We start from the raw sequence: 14,741 nt of genomic DNA on the forward strand, positions 1-14,741 counted from the left end.
GAGACAGCCTATCCTTAGAGACCTCCCAACATGATGGAGTGCAGAGCAGCCAGCCCAGCCCAAAACCACTACCAAAATGTCTTTGAGCATCCCATCTCTGCTCATCCAGACCTTGCTTGGGTCTTTAAGAAGCTCAGCACTAAGAATGCAGCCCTGGGGCATGGAGAGGATATGGAGATCTTTTGTGCAGCATGGTCCCTCCATCCCAGGGCTGTCCATGCAGACTCTGCCGCTTGGGGCATGGACATGGCTCCTGGCAAGGCCATACTCCCTGGCAAGACACTGCCCAGGCACAACCCAAAGACCAGTGTGCTACAAAGAGCTGCCACGGAGCAAGAAAACAACATATGAAATAAATTCAAACTTTTCTGATTCCCTGGTAACCACCAACTGTTTCCCTCATCTGATTTTTTTCCCCTTTTCTGCTGCAGCAATAAAAAAGGGAAAATCAACATCCAAATGATCTTGTTTATGGCGACTAAATAAGCTGCATGTGCTTAATCCGTTAGAGTTTAATGAATTTACGACTTGCTTTGGAATTTGACAAGGGCTGTAAAAGAGTAATTAACATTTATCAGTGTGTTTTTTACACACACCCCGCTCTCCTCCCGTCTCCTTTCCCTCCTCCTGCTGCCTGTCGCAAAGCAGCACTGGGTATCGGGGGGAATATAAAAGTGATCAATTAATTCTTAATAATCTCAGGGAAAGATTGTAGAGTCACAGTATGAACTCAGGGAGTGTCAATAAACGTGCCAAAGGTTGGTCACCCCCTTCCTGGCACTGCTGCAGAGGAATGTGGGCGGCCAGGGAGGGGACAGGGCTGCAGGGGCGGTGCTTTGGTGGACCAGCCCTGCACCCCTTTCCTTCTCTGTCACAATCTAGAGTCTCCAGAGCAGCTTTCTGTCACCATCACAGTGGCCTCTGGGACAGGAGGAGAGAGAGCAGGGGGCTGGTGGCCAGTGGGGTCCCCATCTAATGCAGCAGTGACAGATATTTGGAAACACAACCCCAATCGCTACCTGTGCCAGCTGATAGCTCTGTCCTGATAGACCTGAACCTGTTGAGAGTGACCCCAAATCCTCACCACCATGACTGTGGGGCAGCCAAACATCTGCTTAGATGAAGAGTGCAGCCAGCCGCGCTGGCACCTGCGCTGCCCCTGCTGTCACCCCACTGTCACTCGGCACAGGCAGCTGCCACTGTTTCATCTCTATTAGACACGAGGGGATATCAGTGCTGACCCCCGAGAAGAATGAGGGGTGCTCACACCTCACTTGTGCCTGGCCCTCCCAGCCACTCAGCTGCCATGGACCAGGGCTGCAAGCAGGGCTGCAATTTGGGGACTGCAAGGGGACAAGCCCAGACTCCCCTGCCACCTGTCCTGGGTCAGGCTGAGTGTGACCTAAGGGTCCCAGGAGATTTCTGTGATGGGAGCCCAGCGCACCCTCCCCTGGGCCACCTCCCTCAGCAGCCCTGGGGAGCAAAGCCAGAAGCCACAGGCATCACATTCGCGGTAGGTAGGACATGTCCCCTGCTGCTGTGACCACAGCAGGCATGTGTGTGACCAGGGTGCAGGGAAGCCTGGGCATCCATGGGGGAAGAGAGGGGTCAGTGCTTCTGGGGGTCAGCAGGCTCCGTGGAGGAGACAGAGAAGCATCTGCGCTCAGCTGTGGGGCAGAGGGTCCTGGAGACCCACAAACAAAAGCTCAGGATGATAAATCCTCAGAGGTTTTGAGACTGTCCGGGGATCTGCTCTGGACAGAAACAAATTCTCCCTGTCGAACATAATGGCCCAGAAATATGCAATGAGGCAGGGATGGAGAGGGCTGGACCCAGGGGGTCTGGAAAATCTCCGCCCAGCCCCACATCGAACACCAGTGGGGGTGGGAGATGGAGGCAGCAATACCCTCAGCAGGCTGAGACCCCCATGATGGGCATGGACCCACCAGCTGGATGGGGCAGATTTGGGATTTCTTGCCAGGCAGGGGTTATTCAAGCCAGCCCAAAGCAGGATGAGTGCAGGACAGGCAGGGAAGAGAAGGGGAAGTATGAATTTGTCTTCATTTTACCTAAACTATGGTTTGAGGTCAGCTGGCCTGCATGGGCTGCAGGGTCGGGCAGGGAGCAGAGCCCGGTGGGGAGCGGGGCTGAGACCTCATGCAGGTCAAGGAGGTGAGGGAGGGGGGCTGCAGCGGAGGCACTCCGCGTGACCAAATTATCGGAGAGAACCAGTTGCCAGCAGCCTCCAAGTGAGGGTCTCTAACCTTGGGCATCCTGCACAAGCACATCTTGGAAGGAGAAATGGAGGCACAGGGAGGGGTTTCAGGCCACCAGGACTGGTCCCAGCACACCAAGATCTGCTCTGCGCACTGGGCAGCAGGTCTGGGTCTCCATTGCATGAGTACCACAGCAACATTCATAGCCAAGGCTCCCAAAATCACTCAGGGACCGCTCACCAATGTCAGCTGCCCTGCCTCATGCTCAGAGCGCGGTGCAGTGCTCTGCATTGCCGTCCACGCTCTACCACAGACCCCCCGCATGACCTCTGGATCCCTCCTCTGCTGCGGAGGAGAGGATGCTGTGGGGTGGTTAGGGGGCAAAGAGGAGGCTGTGCTCACCCCTGCCTGTGCTGGCTCAGCCGCTCCCATGTCAGCCTGTCTAAACAGCACCTCCTCCCGCAGAGACCTCATGCTGGGGGTCGGCAGCTCAGTGTCTCTGGGATTTGTCACGGTATTGCCAGAGTTATCAAAAAGCAGCTTGGACCAGGCATCCCAAAAGGTTGGGTCAACCAGACCCAACATCATCCAGCTGCCAGGAAAGCAGCCTCTGGGACTGAGGACATGGATGGGACTCAGGTGGCATTGGACTGGTCCTTCCTGGCCACCAACACCCTGCCTCACACCAGGCACATGGCTTCCCCGCTGTGCAAGGCTGAACCTCCCCACCTCACCCCAACATGAGAGGCAGAGCTCGTTAGTGATGGAGCACGGCTGCAATGGGGTGATGCTTGGCCAACGCTTGCTGCTTTGCAACAGCACTAATGGATCGGAGACAGCCCAGCCATGCCCCCACCTCGCTCTGCTCGGGTGCTGCTGACGGTCGTAACAAAGAGCATTTATCCAGCTGCATTGCCAGTTTCTCCCTCTTTCCATTTCCCTTTTCTGTTGCTCAGGTGTGACAATTTTAATACCCATAAATAATAAGGTGGATGGTAACCATAACAGTATGTGCGGCCCTGTGTCGGCTTCTCGCCGTCTGCAGGAGACCTTGGGTCACACTTCAGATGGCAGAAGGGTTAGAAGGAGTTAACAGGAGACTCCCAGGTCCCCTAAGCATCTTGCCCCAGGTCTTAAGCCCATAAGCAGTGGCGCTAAAGATGATTTTAAGCCATGATTATAAGAAATCTATTGATCTTTTGGACTCTATAATGACTGATTAACCATTTTAATAAAACACCTATTAATCATGCATTAACCCCTCTCAGCTATTTGTACATTGAATACCAAATTGACAAGGGCATTGGGATTTCTAGGAGGTTTTTTGGAGGGGAAGGGAGGGGAGGTTTCTTTAGATAACAACAACAACAAGAAGAAAATAATGCAAACTTACAGAGGGGGAGAGTTAAAATCATACGATGAGTGGCAGTTGCAGACGCCTGGGGCCCTCTTTGGTTGTCGCTTCTATCTGGCAATCAATTGACAAGAAATTGAGATTATGAAACATTGTGCCTGTGATCAAAGGAGGCAGGCATCCTTCCCCCATCCGAGGCCAGATCTCCACTCCCCCATGGGAACCAGCGTGGGCGAACATCAGCGATTTGGCCTTTGTCAGGTACTGGACAATGCCGACACAAATTTTAGTGTGAACATTTCCACCAGCCCCATGGGTCTTTATGGCAAACTCTGAGCAAGGATGCAACATCCTAAAGGAGGATCCTACTGGAGCATCTAGATGCCCCTGATTTTTTTTTGTAGAGATTTGCCTCTGAGAGCAAGTATCTGGAGAGTCAGAGGGAAAAGAAGGGGAAATGAGGAAAGCAAACACCCCACCACCTCAGGAGAGCCTGAGTGGGCACAGGCTGCTCACCCCCTCTCCCTGCCCACCCTTGAAACCCACAGCATTGGCATGGGATGGTCTGGCTTGCGACTCGACTGGCACAGCCCCGGGGCCTCTTGCATAAGCACTGGGGAGGGTGCAGGCGCCGCTTCCTCCTGCCCCAGCCGTTGCAGCCTCAGAAACCACCAAGTCCCCGGTGCGTTAGGAACTGCCTGGAGGCCGGAGCTTCCTGCAGGTGCCCCATGCTCATGAATCACACCTTGTCAGGGCTCGGGGTGCCCAACGGCCGGGCGACCGCCGAGATGCCCAGGGAGCCCTGCCCCAGGATGCACCCACCTTCCCACCGCAGCATCCCAGCCAGGCGAGGGTTAAGCAGGCATTAATCACACTGTTTGAGAGACATTTCAAAGCCTCTTCCAAATATTATAAAAAATGTCTTTAATCATCTAATAGCGCGAACTCCACTCATGATGGATGGAGAGAAGTCGCCTCTCTCCTCCTGATCCTAACAGATGAGGCTGAAGAGCTGCTGCTCGGGGGGGGGGGAAAGTTGGGGAGGGGGCTGGGGGAAGAGAAGGACATTTCTCAACCTCCCACCAGAGCAGTTATAAATATGAGGTCATACAGCAAGAGATGATAACGCATTAAGGGCTCTTGAGATATTAGTCTGTCAGCCTCGTTAGACACAGCCTATTTGGGGCTGACTGCATAATTAGAGGCTGGGGTACCCATAACTCATTGGTGTTTATATGGTAGGAAGGGGCTACACTCACCATCACCCTCATCACTCTGAGAAGTCATCTTCAGCAGGCGTCAAATCCCACTCCCTACTGCAAAAATAATCTTCCTCTCCCTGGGAACAACTGCTCCCACTCTCCATCTCCTGCCCTTCCTGCAGCCCTGAGCCCACTGCATGCTCAGTGCACCCACCCTCACCTCTCACCTGCAGGTGGAAAATGGGGTTATGGAGGTGAACAACTAGCCCAAGGTGCCCCAAGGTAGCTTGTGACCAAGAAGAGAAGTTCTGGCTCCCAGTCTCCCTGCCCATGGGACAACTTGCTGGAAGTTCATGCTCTGCCCTGCAAGGGTCTGCATCCCCTGAGCACCCTCAGGCAGCCTCCACAGCAGGTTTGGCTCTCCTGCACCCTTACGTCTTTCTAGCGAATAGCTCCAAGTTGGGCTGGAAACACCCTGGGGAGGTGGCTATACTTGGACAAAGATGGTCCTGGGGAAGCCTGAGCAGAAATGAGTCCAAGAAAAGACAAAAACATGTGAGCACTCCAGGACAGCTGGTCACTCCTGCCCTGCTGTGAACGTCTTCCACTCCTGACCTGCTGTCCCTCACCTGCAATGTGCATCAGGGACCCCTTTCCAGCCCAGGATGCTGCCCTGCGTGGGCACTCACCAAGAGGCAGGGCAGAACCCCCCCAGGGCTGCTTCACCCAGCCTTCAGGACACTGCTGGTCTGCCCAGGGGCTGGAGAACACTGAGCATAGGGCAGCCAGGGACCCTGTGCTTGGTGGGGAAGCTGGGGAGGAGCTGGGTTTTCCATGTCGCCTCCGCTTTCTCTTCTCAGTTCTGCCTAGGTGGTGGCGAACACTGACATGGAAGGGCACTTCCCAACCAACCCAGCCAAAAAATTGAACAAGTGAAACAGGGAAGGGGAGTGTTTCCCTTCTGCAACCGTGCAGAAGCAAGGGCACCGCAAGAGCCGGCTCCTGCTCAAAAGGGAACAGAGAGGAAGCAGCGAGCAGGAGAAGGCAGGTGAAAGCAGGCCCGAGCCCTGTTCACCCAGTGGAGCCATCTTTGCAGCCCGAGCCTTCCCAGCAGCATGTCCCTGTAACTCCTCTTGTCCTACGGCAGGTGGGAAAATGAAGGCCCAGGGAAGGGCAGGGATGTCAATGTGAGAAAGAAGAGCCTTCATTGCAGGGACTGCCCTGACACTGGTGTGGCCCCCTCATCCCCTCTCCCTGCTCGCCCGCCACAGTCAGGGAGGGGGCAAGGGGACCGCAGAGGTGGGGGCAACCCCATGGCTTCCCAGGCTGAGGTAGGATAATGAATCCTGATGGGAGAAGTGACCTTTTCCAAATGCCACATGTCATTGGATTTTATATCACACCAGGACAATGTGCCATGGGTATTAAAATCGTTTTTCCAATAGAAGAGTGTGTGTGTATGTGTGTGTCAGAGAGAGATGTGAGGAAAATAAAATTAAGACGTGAAAATTAGGCTGCCTCTAAACATGGCCTTTAGAAAAGACTTAGGTCCTCACAGAGCAGGACTGACAGAGAAGATCCATGCCCTTTGCTCCTGAGATCATGGATGATTTTGTCAAGGGAATATGACTTGTCCAAACCCCATGACAGAACTAGGGGAAAAAAGCTCAGGAGTCCTGATCCCCATTTCTAAAACCTTGCAAAGACTTTCACCTCTACAGTGTCCCCTCCGCTGTGGAGGGACACCTCCAGAGCTGCGCCTGCCTGTGGAGGCCCATACAGATGCATGCGGAGCACAGATCACCTTGCACGTGTGCTCCTGGACACCGATGGGTGTTAGTCTGGGATGTGCACATGGAGGAAGCAAAGTCCTACATGACAGCCAATGCCAAGTTACTCTGCCTCACCTGGGCCTCAAAGCAGCCTGTATCCCTGTGGGCCAGCCCAGAGCTGTGCGTGGAGCATCCATGGAGTTATCCACACACACGGGTACAGACACCCTGCCATATATTCCAGGATACATTCCCATGTGAAAACACAATGTAAAAAGGGAGGTGCTGGAAGACAAATTCACTTGAACTCCAGCCTATTCCCTCAATCTGCAGGGCAATTGTCCGGCTGAAATAACAACGCTGGGACAAAAAAAAAAAAAGGGACAAGCTGTGTTTGTTTATTCAGCTTTTTTCTCCCCCTCTCCTCTCGACAATGTCCTGACACCGTGTCCTGCCGCGCCAGGGCTGCAACCCCAATGGGCTAAATTTATCCCAGCTGGAGCCCTGTTTACAAGCTTTGTCTGTTTACAGCATGGTCCATCCTGCCCAGGACCAGGCAGTGGCCATCCCTGGCTGGACAGTCCGTGCCTCACCTTCCTCAGCCTCTGCCATGCCCAGGCTGCCTGTGTGGTCCCTGGAAAGATGCCCAACACCCCACACTCCCCACATGTTTGCATGTGTTTGTGGGGCCCTGCTCATCCAGGAGGCAACAGGGAGATTTGGGCTTGCATGAGCTGCTGCTTGCCCAGCATCACTCAGTTGTGGCCCAGGTGGCCACAGCCTCCATCAGTGCTGGCTGGTGGCACACCATCCCCCCAGAAAATGTTGGCTGCAAGCTCAGCAATGGGAATGCAGCGCATCCCATGAGGAACCAGCCAGGGACATGCTCCACCATAAAAGCATTAATGGAGCTGCATGTCTCATGCAACCATGTGTGGGTGCTGTGCTGCCCATACCTCATGCTGCAGTGAAGGGCCACAGGTTCGGGCTGTCACGCACCCATCCCTGTCTCCCTGATGGGCTCACATGGGCTGGGAGGACAGAGCTGGCAGGAGCTCAGCTCCCTCTTCCTGGTGACAGAACTGGATGTCACACCAGGGGTCTGAATGGTTGAGCCTGGCCGGGCCTGATGGGTTGATGGTGTTGTGAACAGATATTAAAATACTGGGGATGTGGTGGAGGGGTGCTCGCTGCCAGCACCCTCCCACACACACTCTTTTCATGCTGATTCCCATCTCTGGTGGGATGCACCAGCCACAGTCTGCCAGGGAGTGATGGGGCCTCACCCAGCCACCCCCGAGCACTGGGGTCTCCTGCAGTCCCAGGCTGCCTCACCTGCAGGAGCTGGCTTCAGCAGGGCTCAGTTGGCAACATCCGGGCTCTTATTTGCTGTTTAATGAGTCCCAGCTAATGAATCCCAATACATGAAAGCTTTTCATTAACCCTTTGGCTTGCTGTCAGCATTGGCCACCAGTTTGCAGAGGCTGGGAATCACAAGAGTGGTTTCAGGGGTGACTGCAAATCCTTACCTATAAGCCTGTGTGCTACCTTGTGCCCTGTCACCCCTTCCCTGCCTGTGGCCAGTCTCAGTGGCTGTGGAGGGGACACCAGCACCCTTCAGATGTGAAACAAAGCAGTTGGTGCTGTGCTTCCTCAGTCTCCCTCATCAGGGGCAGCTAACAGAGATTCATCTTCATCCCTGGTGGCAGGGCCATTGCTCAGCAGTGATGGATCCCTCTTTGCACCTGCTTGTGGCTGCATGTACTTAGGCTTAATGAGTGAGCAACCTCCTGGCATGCTGACAATGCAGCCTTCTTCCACATGGTCCTGCCTTCTGTCACCTCGGGAAGCCTCCTGCTTGAAACCAAGAGCTCTGGATCACATCCTGTGGTAAGGGACACCTCATGTGCACATAGAGGGAAAAGGAGGATCTCACAGAGAGACCCCAACCTGGGTTCAGTTCCCAAACTGGATGAGGGGCTCAAATCTTGGTGTCCGACACTGCCTGTGTGCAAGGAAGGGTCCAAGAGCAGCTGAGTCTGGACCAAGGCTCCAGTTGCTGCATGAGGTCCCTGACTGCAGGTGCAGGAGCAGAAGAGAGGGCTACAAAGGCTCTCCTGTTGCTCAAGCTCTTTGGAGGCAAGTTGATTGTCTAGACCGATGCCCATGGTGGCACCGTCATGGTGCACCACAGCAGTGTCCATCTTCCAAATGCCTCCTCATTCCTCACTGCTCACACCTACTTCACTTCTTGCATCTGGCCCAACTTTGGGTTCGTTTGTACCCTGGGCAGGGGGAAGCCTTTCTGCACTGCGTGTCCCAGATCACACTACCTGATGAAGCAGAAGCTCCAGGGAGAGCAGAAGAGGGATTGTTCATCCCAGCCCAGCTCCTTGTCCACAGTTTTGGAGATGGTCTGTGCATGATTGTGGGTGGGGATGAATTTGAGTGTAAAGGCTTGTCTACATGAAGTACTGCTCCTGAGAATCCCCCCATGCTGGGCATTTCTTATTCCAAAAATAACAGCTTGCTCGACATCACCAGACCCCCTTTCACTCTGAAATACAAACGGAGCTTTTGGGGAAGATTTCATCAGTTTGAAAATCACCTCCACCCTTCATTCATGTTCACTTCCAAGTACAAGCAGGACATTAAGGGAAGGGCTAATGGAGTGGCACATCTGCTCACACACACGTACGTGTGTGCTCCTCACACATGTGGCTCCTCATCTCCGGAAGAAGATCTTCTCATCAGGAAGTCACGGCCCTGATTACTTTGTCTTCCACGTTTAAGAACATCCCTAACTGCTCCTTGGATAGCTCAATTAGTAAAGTGAATATATTATATAAAGTCTAAAAGATTAAACTATCATAGGCAGCCCATAATTTCATGAAGAAGTCAGGGGAGCATATCCCTCTTATTAACTCTATAACAAATGTGATGAAAATGTTCAAATAGAATGTTAATGCAATGTTACGTGTAATTTTCCCAGGCGATTTTCTGCTGAAATATTTCTTTATTAATAGTAATTGAGGGTATAAATTATGAATGAGGCGATTTTCTCCTTTCACTGGGAAAGACGTACTAATGGCAATAATTCTTTATAATAATTTTTTGGGGGGAGAATGGGGAGGGAGCTTGGGTGAGGGGTTTAAAGAAAAAAAAAATCTTTAAAGGGATTGCAAAATATATAGACTAGCAGAGCATGTTTTATTGCAGGGCGCTGTATTTTATATCCGTGTGCTGGGCATCAGTCCTGAGCGGGTCTGTACTGCATGTGCACTGTGAGGTTTGGCGAAGGCAATTTCCTTGCACCTTCTCTATTCTGCAGGTGTGTAAAGCCTTGTGCCAGGCGAGGGGCATATGACAGCACCGATGCTGTGGGTCTGCAAATGCTAGATTCCTCCTGACATTTCATTCTGTAAGGGAGAGAGGGGCAGTAACCACACTACAAGCTACAGGCACTTTTAGTTAGTAGACGGGTACTCAAGGATGAGCAAGTTAGTGGCACAGGCTCTTGCCAGTTTAATGCAGACTCTGACACCTTTCCATGCCCCCACCACAACCAAAGGCACTTCTTTGCACTTGTGTTGGGTTTTTTGGGGGGCTGTTTTACCAGCAATGCAGCCTGCTCATCCTGACCCCAAGCACCTCCAGCCTGGGAAGCGCGTGGCCGATAGCAAGGCTTGGCCACTGAACCTCACACAGCCTTGAAGCAAAGGGGAGTGGGTCTTGGGGCTACGCTGGCTCCCAAATGCCAGCCCTTTGTGGGACACAGCACGGGGACACACACACGGCCAGCCCAGGGCCACGCACTCACTCACCATGGACAGGCAGAACGGAGCAGCACAGCTGCTTGTGAGGAAACAAAAAGTCCTTTTTGTGATGCCAGAATGAAAGAGGCATTTTACAAGGATTTTAGAGCTTGCTTTCCTTCAGGTTTGTATGGTTTTTTCGACAGACCAAATGACTTCAAAATTTTTCCACTCAATTAAAAAAAATGCTGGTTTGAGTGCAACTCTCAGCCCCTTCTTCCTTCACACATCTCTCTTCTCAATGAAAGATAAAGTGGAAAGAAAAGATGGGATCCCTTAGATTTTCATTATGCTTCAATCAGCTGAAAAAAACCTATGAATGGTTTAAAACTTTTATACCAGAGAATCCACTTCTCCCTTATTTTATTTAAAACTTTTCCCAGGAAGGAAACTTTTTGAACAAGCTCTGGTCTAGAACAAGCATAGGAAGAAAAACCTCCTGACCCCAGGCCTTTGCACACAAACTAAAAAGCATCCTGATAGCTGCTTAGACAAGCTAAAAAGCACCTCTGGTATCGGCTTGCACTGAGGGTGGGTGGCACATACTGGTACCCAGTGAGGGGCAGAGGTCTTGGACATTCATGCACATGGGTGCAGATGTGTTGGGGAGTAGGAGGCTTTGCTCTGCCCTGGAGGCAGCTCTTACATCCCCCATTTCCACCGGAGGATCCCCCCTGCTCAGGCTCTCTCTGAGCTCTCGCTGGGCTGGAGGAGGAGGCAGAGCTGGTCCTTCTGCCAGCAGCCAGGCTATTCTGCCCTGTCTCTCTCCTTCTCTGGAGGCACTGACCCTCAGGCCCTGCCTGCGGCTTACTCCACACCAGCAGGCTGTGCGAGAGACTGCAGAGAAGCTGACAAAATCAGCGTGATCCGTCACCGACCCTCCTCAAAATTAGGTTAATAATTTATGATGTTAAATGGGACAGTTAATAGCTGGGCCAGATGATTCCTCAGCTAATCTAGAGCACGGGCTGAGCTGCAACGAGTCCTCTGAGAGTTCATTACACTCCCCAGCCCTCGGCACTAGTGCTTTTGGCTCCACCGATACCTACAGGAGGCTGTGGCTGGTGCCGCTGGCATCACGCCTAAGACTTGCCCCTCATCAATTAAGAGAAATAAGGAAATCGACAGGAAAATTAATTTCCAAAGAGACAATGCCTCTGACACCTGCACTGCCCTCAGAAAGCCGGGGGGTTATCTGGGAAGCCGCCCGCCTGGGGAGGAGGTTACGTCTGCCTTCTTGCTGAGCAAAGTCAGGCTGCTTTCCTCGGGGCTGGGAGAGCAGGAAGGCATGTAAGCGACTGAACAGAAGATGCCTTTGCTCCTGGGTCAGCCCCAAGCAGGTTCCTTATGGAGGGGGTGATCAGCCACATTTGGGAGGAGACATAACACCCATGCCTGCAGCTTAAAGCCTCCCCATCATCCCCTCTCCAGCATGGGGCGGCTCACTGGCAGCAAGGATTTACACCCTGACTGTGCACATACCCAAAGAAACCTTAGAGGCAAAGAGTCAGGATGAGAAGGTCCAGCAGGTCTTTTCCATCAAGGAGACAGAGCAGGGTTGGCTACCTCAGGGACAAGGCACTGCCAGAGTGCTCTCGGGCCAGACTTGTCTGTCTCTCTCTAACCTCCCTGATTCTTGTCCCATGCTCTCACTGGCTGATCAGTTCAAGTCTGGCCAGAGAAACCAGCTGTTGGTCATAAGAGCCTCCCCTCACCAAGACCACAGCCCTTCTCTGTGCCCTGAGCCCTCCCGTCTCCCCAGCCTTTTCTGCTTCCTCCTGGGTCCCAGCAGCCTTCCCAGGGTGCAGGACTAGTTTGCCAGCCACAACAGGGAAATACCAAATGTACATCTTGTCTGTGTGATGGAAGCTTTCCTCCCTATCCAGTGGAAGCAGATGGACCGAGGTTTATGGCACCTGGAGGCAACAAAGACCCTCTGGTACTGACAGCACACGAGTCTCACTTTGCCCATCCTACCTTGCTTCTATCTGCAAACTCCTGATCCTGCAAGACAGATTTGAAATCCTTCACTTTGCACCAGTGGCTCTGTACTGAGAAGTGTTCAGCCTTGCAGGACTGAACCTCAAGGCAGGATTTCTGCAGAAAGCTTTCTGGTTCTGGGGCCACGCTCAAGTGAAACAAAAAGTAGGCAGGGATGCACCTCACTGATCCCAATCGCGTGTGGAGGTAGAAATCAGTTCCTTTGCTCTGGTGTCTCACTGGGGGATGCTGTAAAACAGTGCCAGCCTTAGGCAAACCTGGAAAAGGGTGCCACAGTCACTCCTCTCTACAGAATAGTGAGTGATGGGTAACCTAGAGTGTGCTCCTGACAGCCTTAATCTATTTTATAAATGGAAAAACTAAGGCACACCAAGTCTGTGTGACCACCCCAATATCAGCAGCAATATCAGGTGAAGGGAGTAATTTCTCTATCAGCCTAAGGTTCCCAGTCCTGGAGTGTCCATGCCCTGCCCTTAGTGGGAGCTTAAGACAGACCCAATGGGCTAAAAAGTGACCGGCTGGGCTACAAGCACAGGCTGCTGCAGCCAGATGTGCACTGATGACTCGTGCAGATGTTGGCCCTGCAGCGCGTCTGGGCAGTAATTCCCCTTCTCCCTTCCACATTCCTGCTCTGCCAAATTCAAACCATGCGCAGTGCAGGGGAATTACCTGCAATTACAGCTTTCACACGTCGGGGCCGATTTCATGCGGCTGGGGAAGGGGGGAGAGCAGTGAGAGGTAAGGGCATCCATATGGTGGGCTTCTGCGGTCATTCCTCCTGCCTACATTAGAGGCAGACGGTGTTGTCTTGCCTCTCCAGCCTTCTCCCCTTCTCTGAAGCCCCCTCCCAGGTGGAAGGATCAGGAGGGATCCATGGGGGCAGAGGAGACCCCCAAACCGGGGCCAGCAGCAGGGCCGGTTTTCCTTCCAGCTTCTGCCCAAGTGCTTATGGGAGAAATGACAATTAGGGGGACAACAAATGAGACTGCCGGCCCCTGGGGGGGGACATGTGCAGTAACTTGAGGCTGAAGCGGAAATAGCTCTGGACGACCCACTTAGAAAATCATCATTACTGTAGAATTTATGGCTGACATGAGCTTGTCTGATAGATATGACTATTTAAAGGCAGCCAACGCCTCCATTTATAACAGTGTGAGGGAAAGGGGGGAGGAGGGAGATGGGGCAGGTTTGAAGATCAAAGGGGCACCTGGGAAAGAAAGGGGACTGCATCATCCCCAGCGGCAGGGACTAAGGGGCGGTGGCTTCAGCTAGGGAAAGGGCTGGTGTGGCGTGGTGAGGGGGGCTGTGCCCCACAGGAGGGGAGCAGCCCTGTGCCATAGGTCTGCTGTCCCAGGCCCCTGAGATCACAGCATCCCCTGTGGCCCCCACAGCCACTCCTGCCCTTGGGGTGGACAAAGTGCCACTGCCTGGGTGCAGGCTGTCCTGGGCCTCTGGCACACAGGTGAGCCCTTCTGGATTTGGCACCATCCAGGCAGTGGTGGGCATGGACACCATCATCCACTCAGGATGTGCAGTATTCGCTGGGAGTGTGCTTTTAATTGGATGTGAGGGAAAAAGCAATTGCTGAGACTGGGAAAGGAAAAATGCAGTGACAGGTTTGGAGGACAACAAGCAAACACCTGAGAGGTGTTTCCTTAACTTGAAGGACATAAAATGACTCCTGGGAATGATGGGCCATTGCTGTACCCAGCCCCTTAGCTGTCCTCCTTGCCTGTGCGCTCCACAGGGCTTTACAGAGAGGACTGTGCAATCACTCAGCGGCTTGTTAGGGGAACACCTCATCCCAACAGCAAAGCCAGGAGAAAGACCACTTGTCAATTCCTTGGGCCAGGCTGTCTCTCACTTGCAAACCTTCATCTCCAATCAAACAGAAATGCTGCAAGTGCGCTGGAGGCTGGACCCCAGGGACTCCCAGCTCGCCTGGAGAAGACTGTGCCTGTGCCGTGGTTCCCTACAGATGTGTGAGGAAATACCGCACCCAGCAGTGAGCAAGCTGGAAACGAGAAAGAGATATGGACGGGGTCTCCACCAAGGCGCTCCTGGAGGGCTGTGGATGCAGAGCAGCAGGCTGCAGGGCAGCATTTCATGCCATCCAGAGCAGGGAGCAGTCCCCGGAGGGCACCCTGCCTAGGGACAGCATGGAGCCAGTCACCAGCATTCCCGTCCTGGGCTGTCCTCCCCAATTCGGCTGCTCCCTGTCCTTTGGGGATGGCGGCGGCTCCTCACCTGATTGAATTTCCAGGCCATCACTCGCTCTCCCTGCAGCTGCGAGGCACGATCGCCCTCCCGGCAACCCCACGCTCACCCCGCGGAAGGAGGGGCTAATTCAGTTAGCCCAGTGGCATTAGCTGCCGTGAAGA

General features: G+C 53.3%; 1 protein-coding gene across 5 annotated transcripts in view; it reads right to left on the minus strand.

Annotated features, from left to right (window-relative positions):
* RNF220 (ring finger protein 220) overlaps positions 1-14,741 on the minus strand; it is a 232,839-nt gene that overhangs the window by 134,825 nt on the left and 83,273 nt on the right. For 3 of the 5 annotated variants that reach the window (XM_074876208.1, XM_074876210.1, XM_074876207.1), the window contains exon 3: positions 3,610-3,684. The exons of the other annotated variants lie outside the window; for them this stretch is intronic. In XM_074876208.1, the coding sequence (XP_074732309.1) occupies positions 3,610-3,684 (75 nt within the window). The remainder of the gene's footprint in view (positions 1-3,609; positions 3,685-14,741) is intronic. 5 annotated transcript variants of the gene reach the window in all.

The sequence above is a fragment of the Strix uralensis genome, chromosome 8, assembly GCF_047716275.1.
Source record: "Strix uralensis isolate ZFMK-TIS-50842 chromosome 8, bStrUra1, whole genome shotgun sequence".
NCBI lineage: Eukaryota > Metazoa > Chordata > Aves > Strigiformes > Strigidae > Strix > Strix uralensis.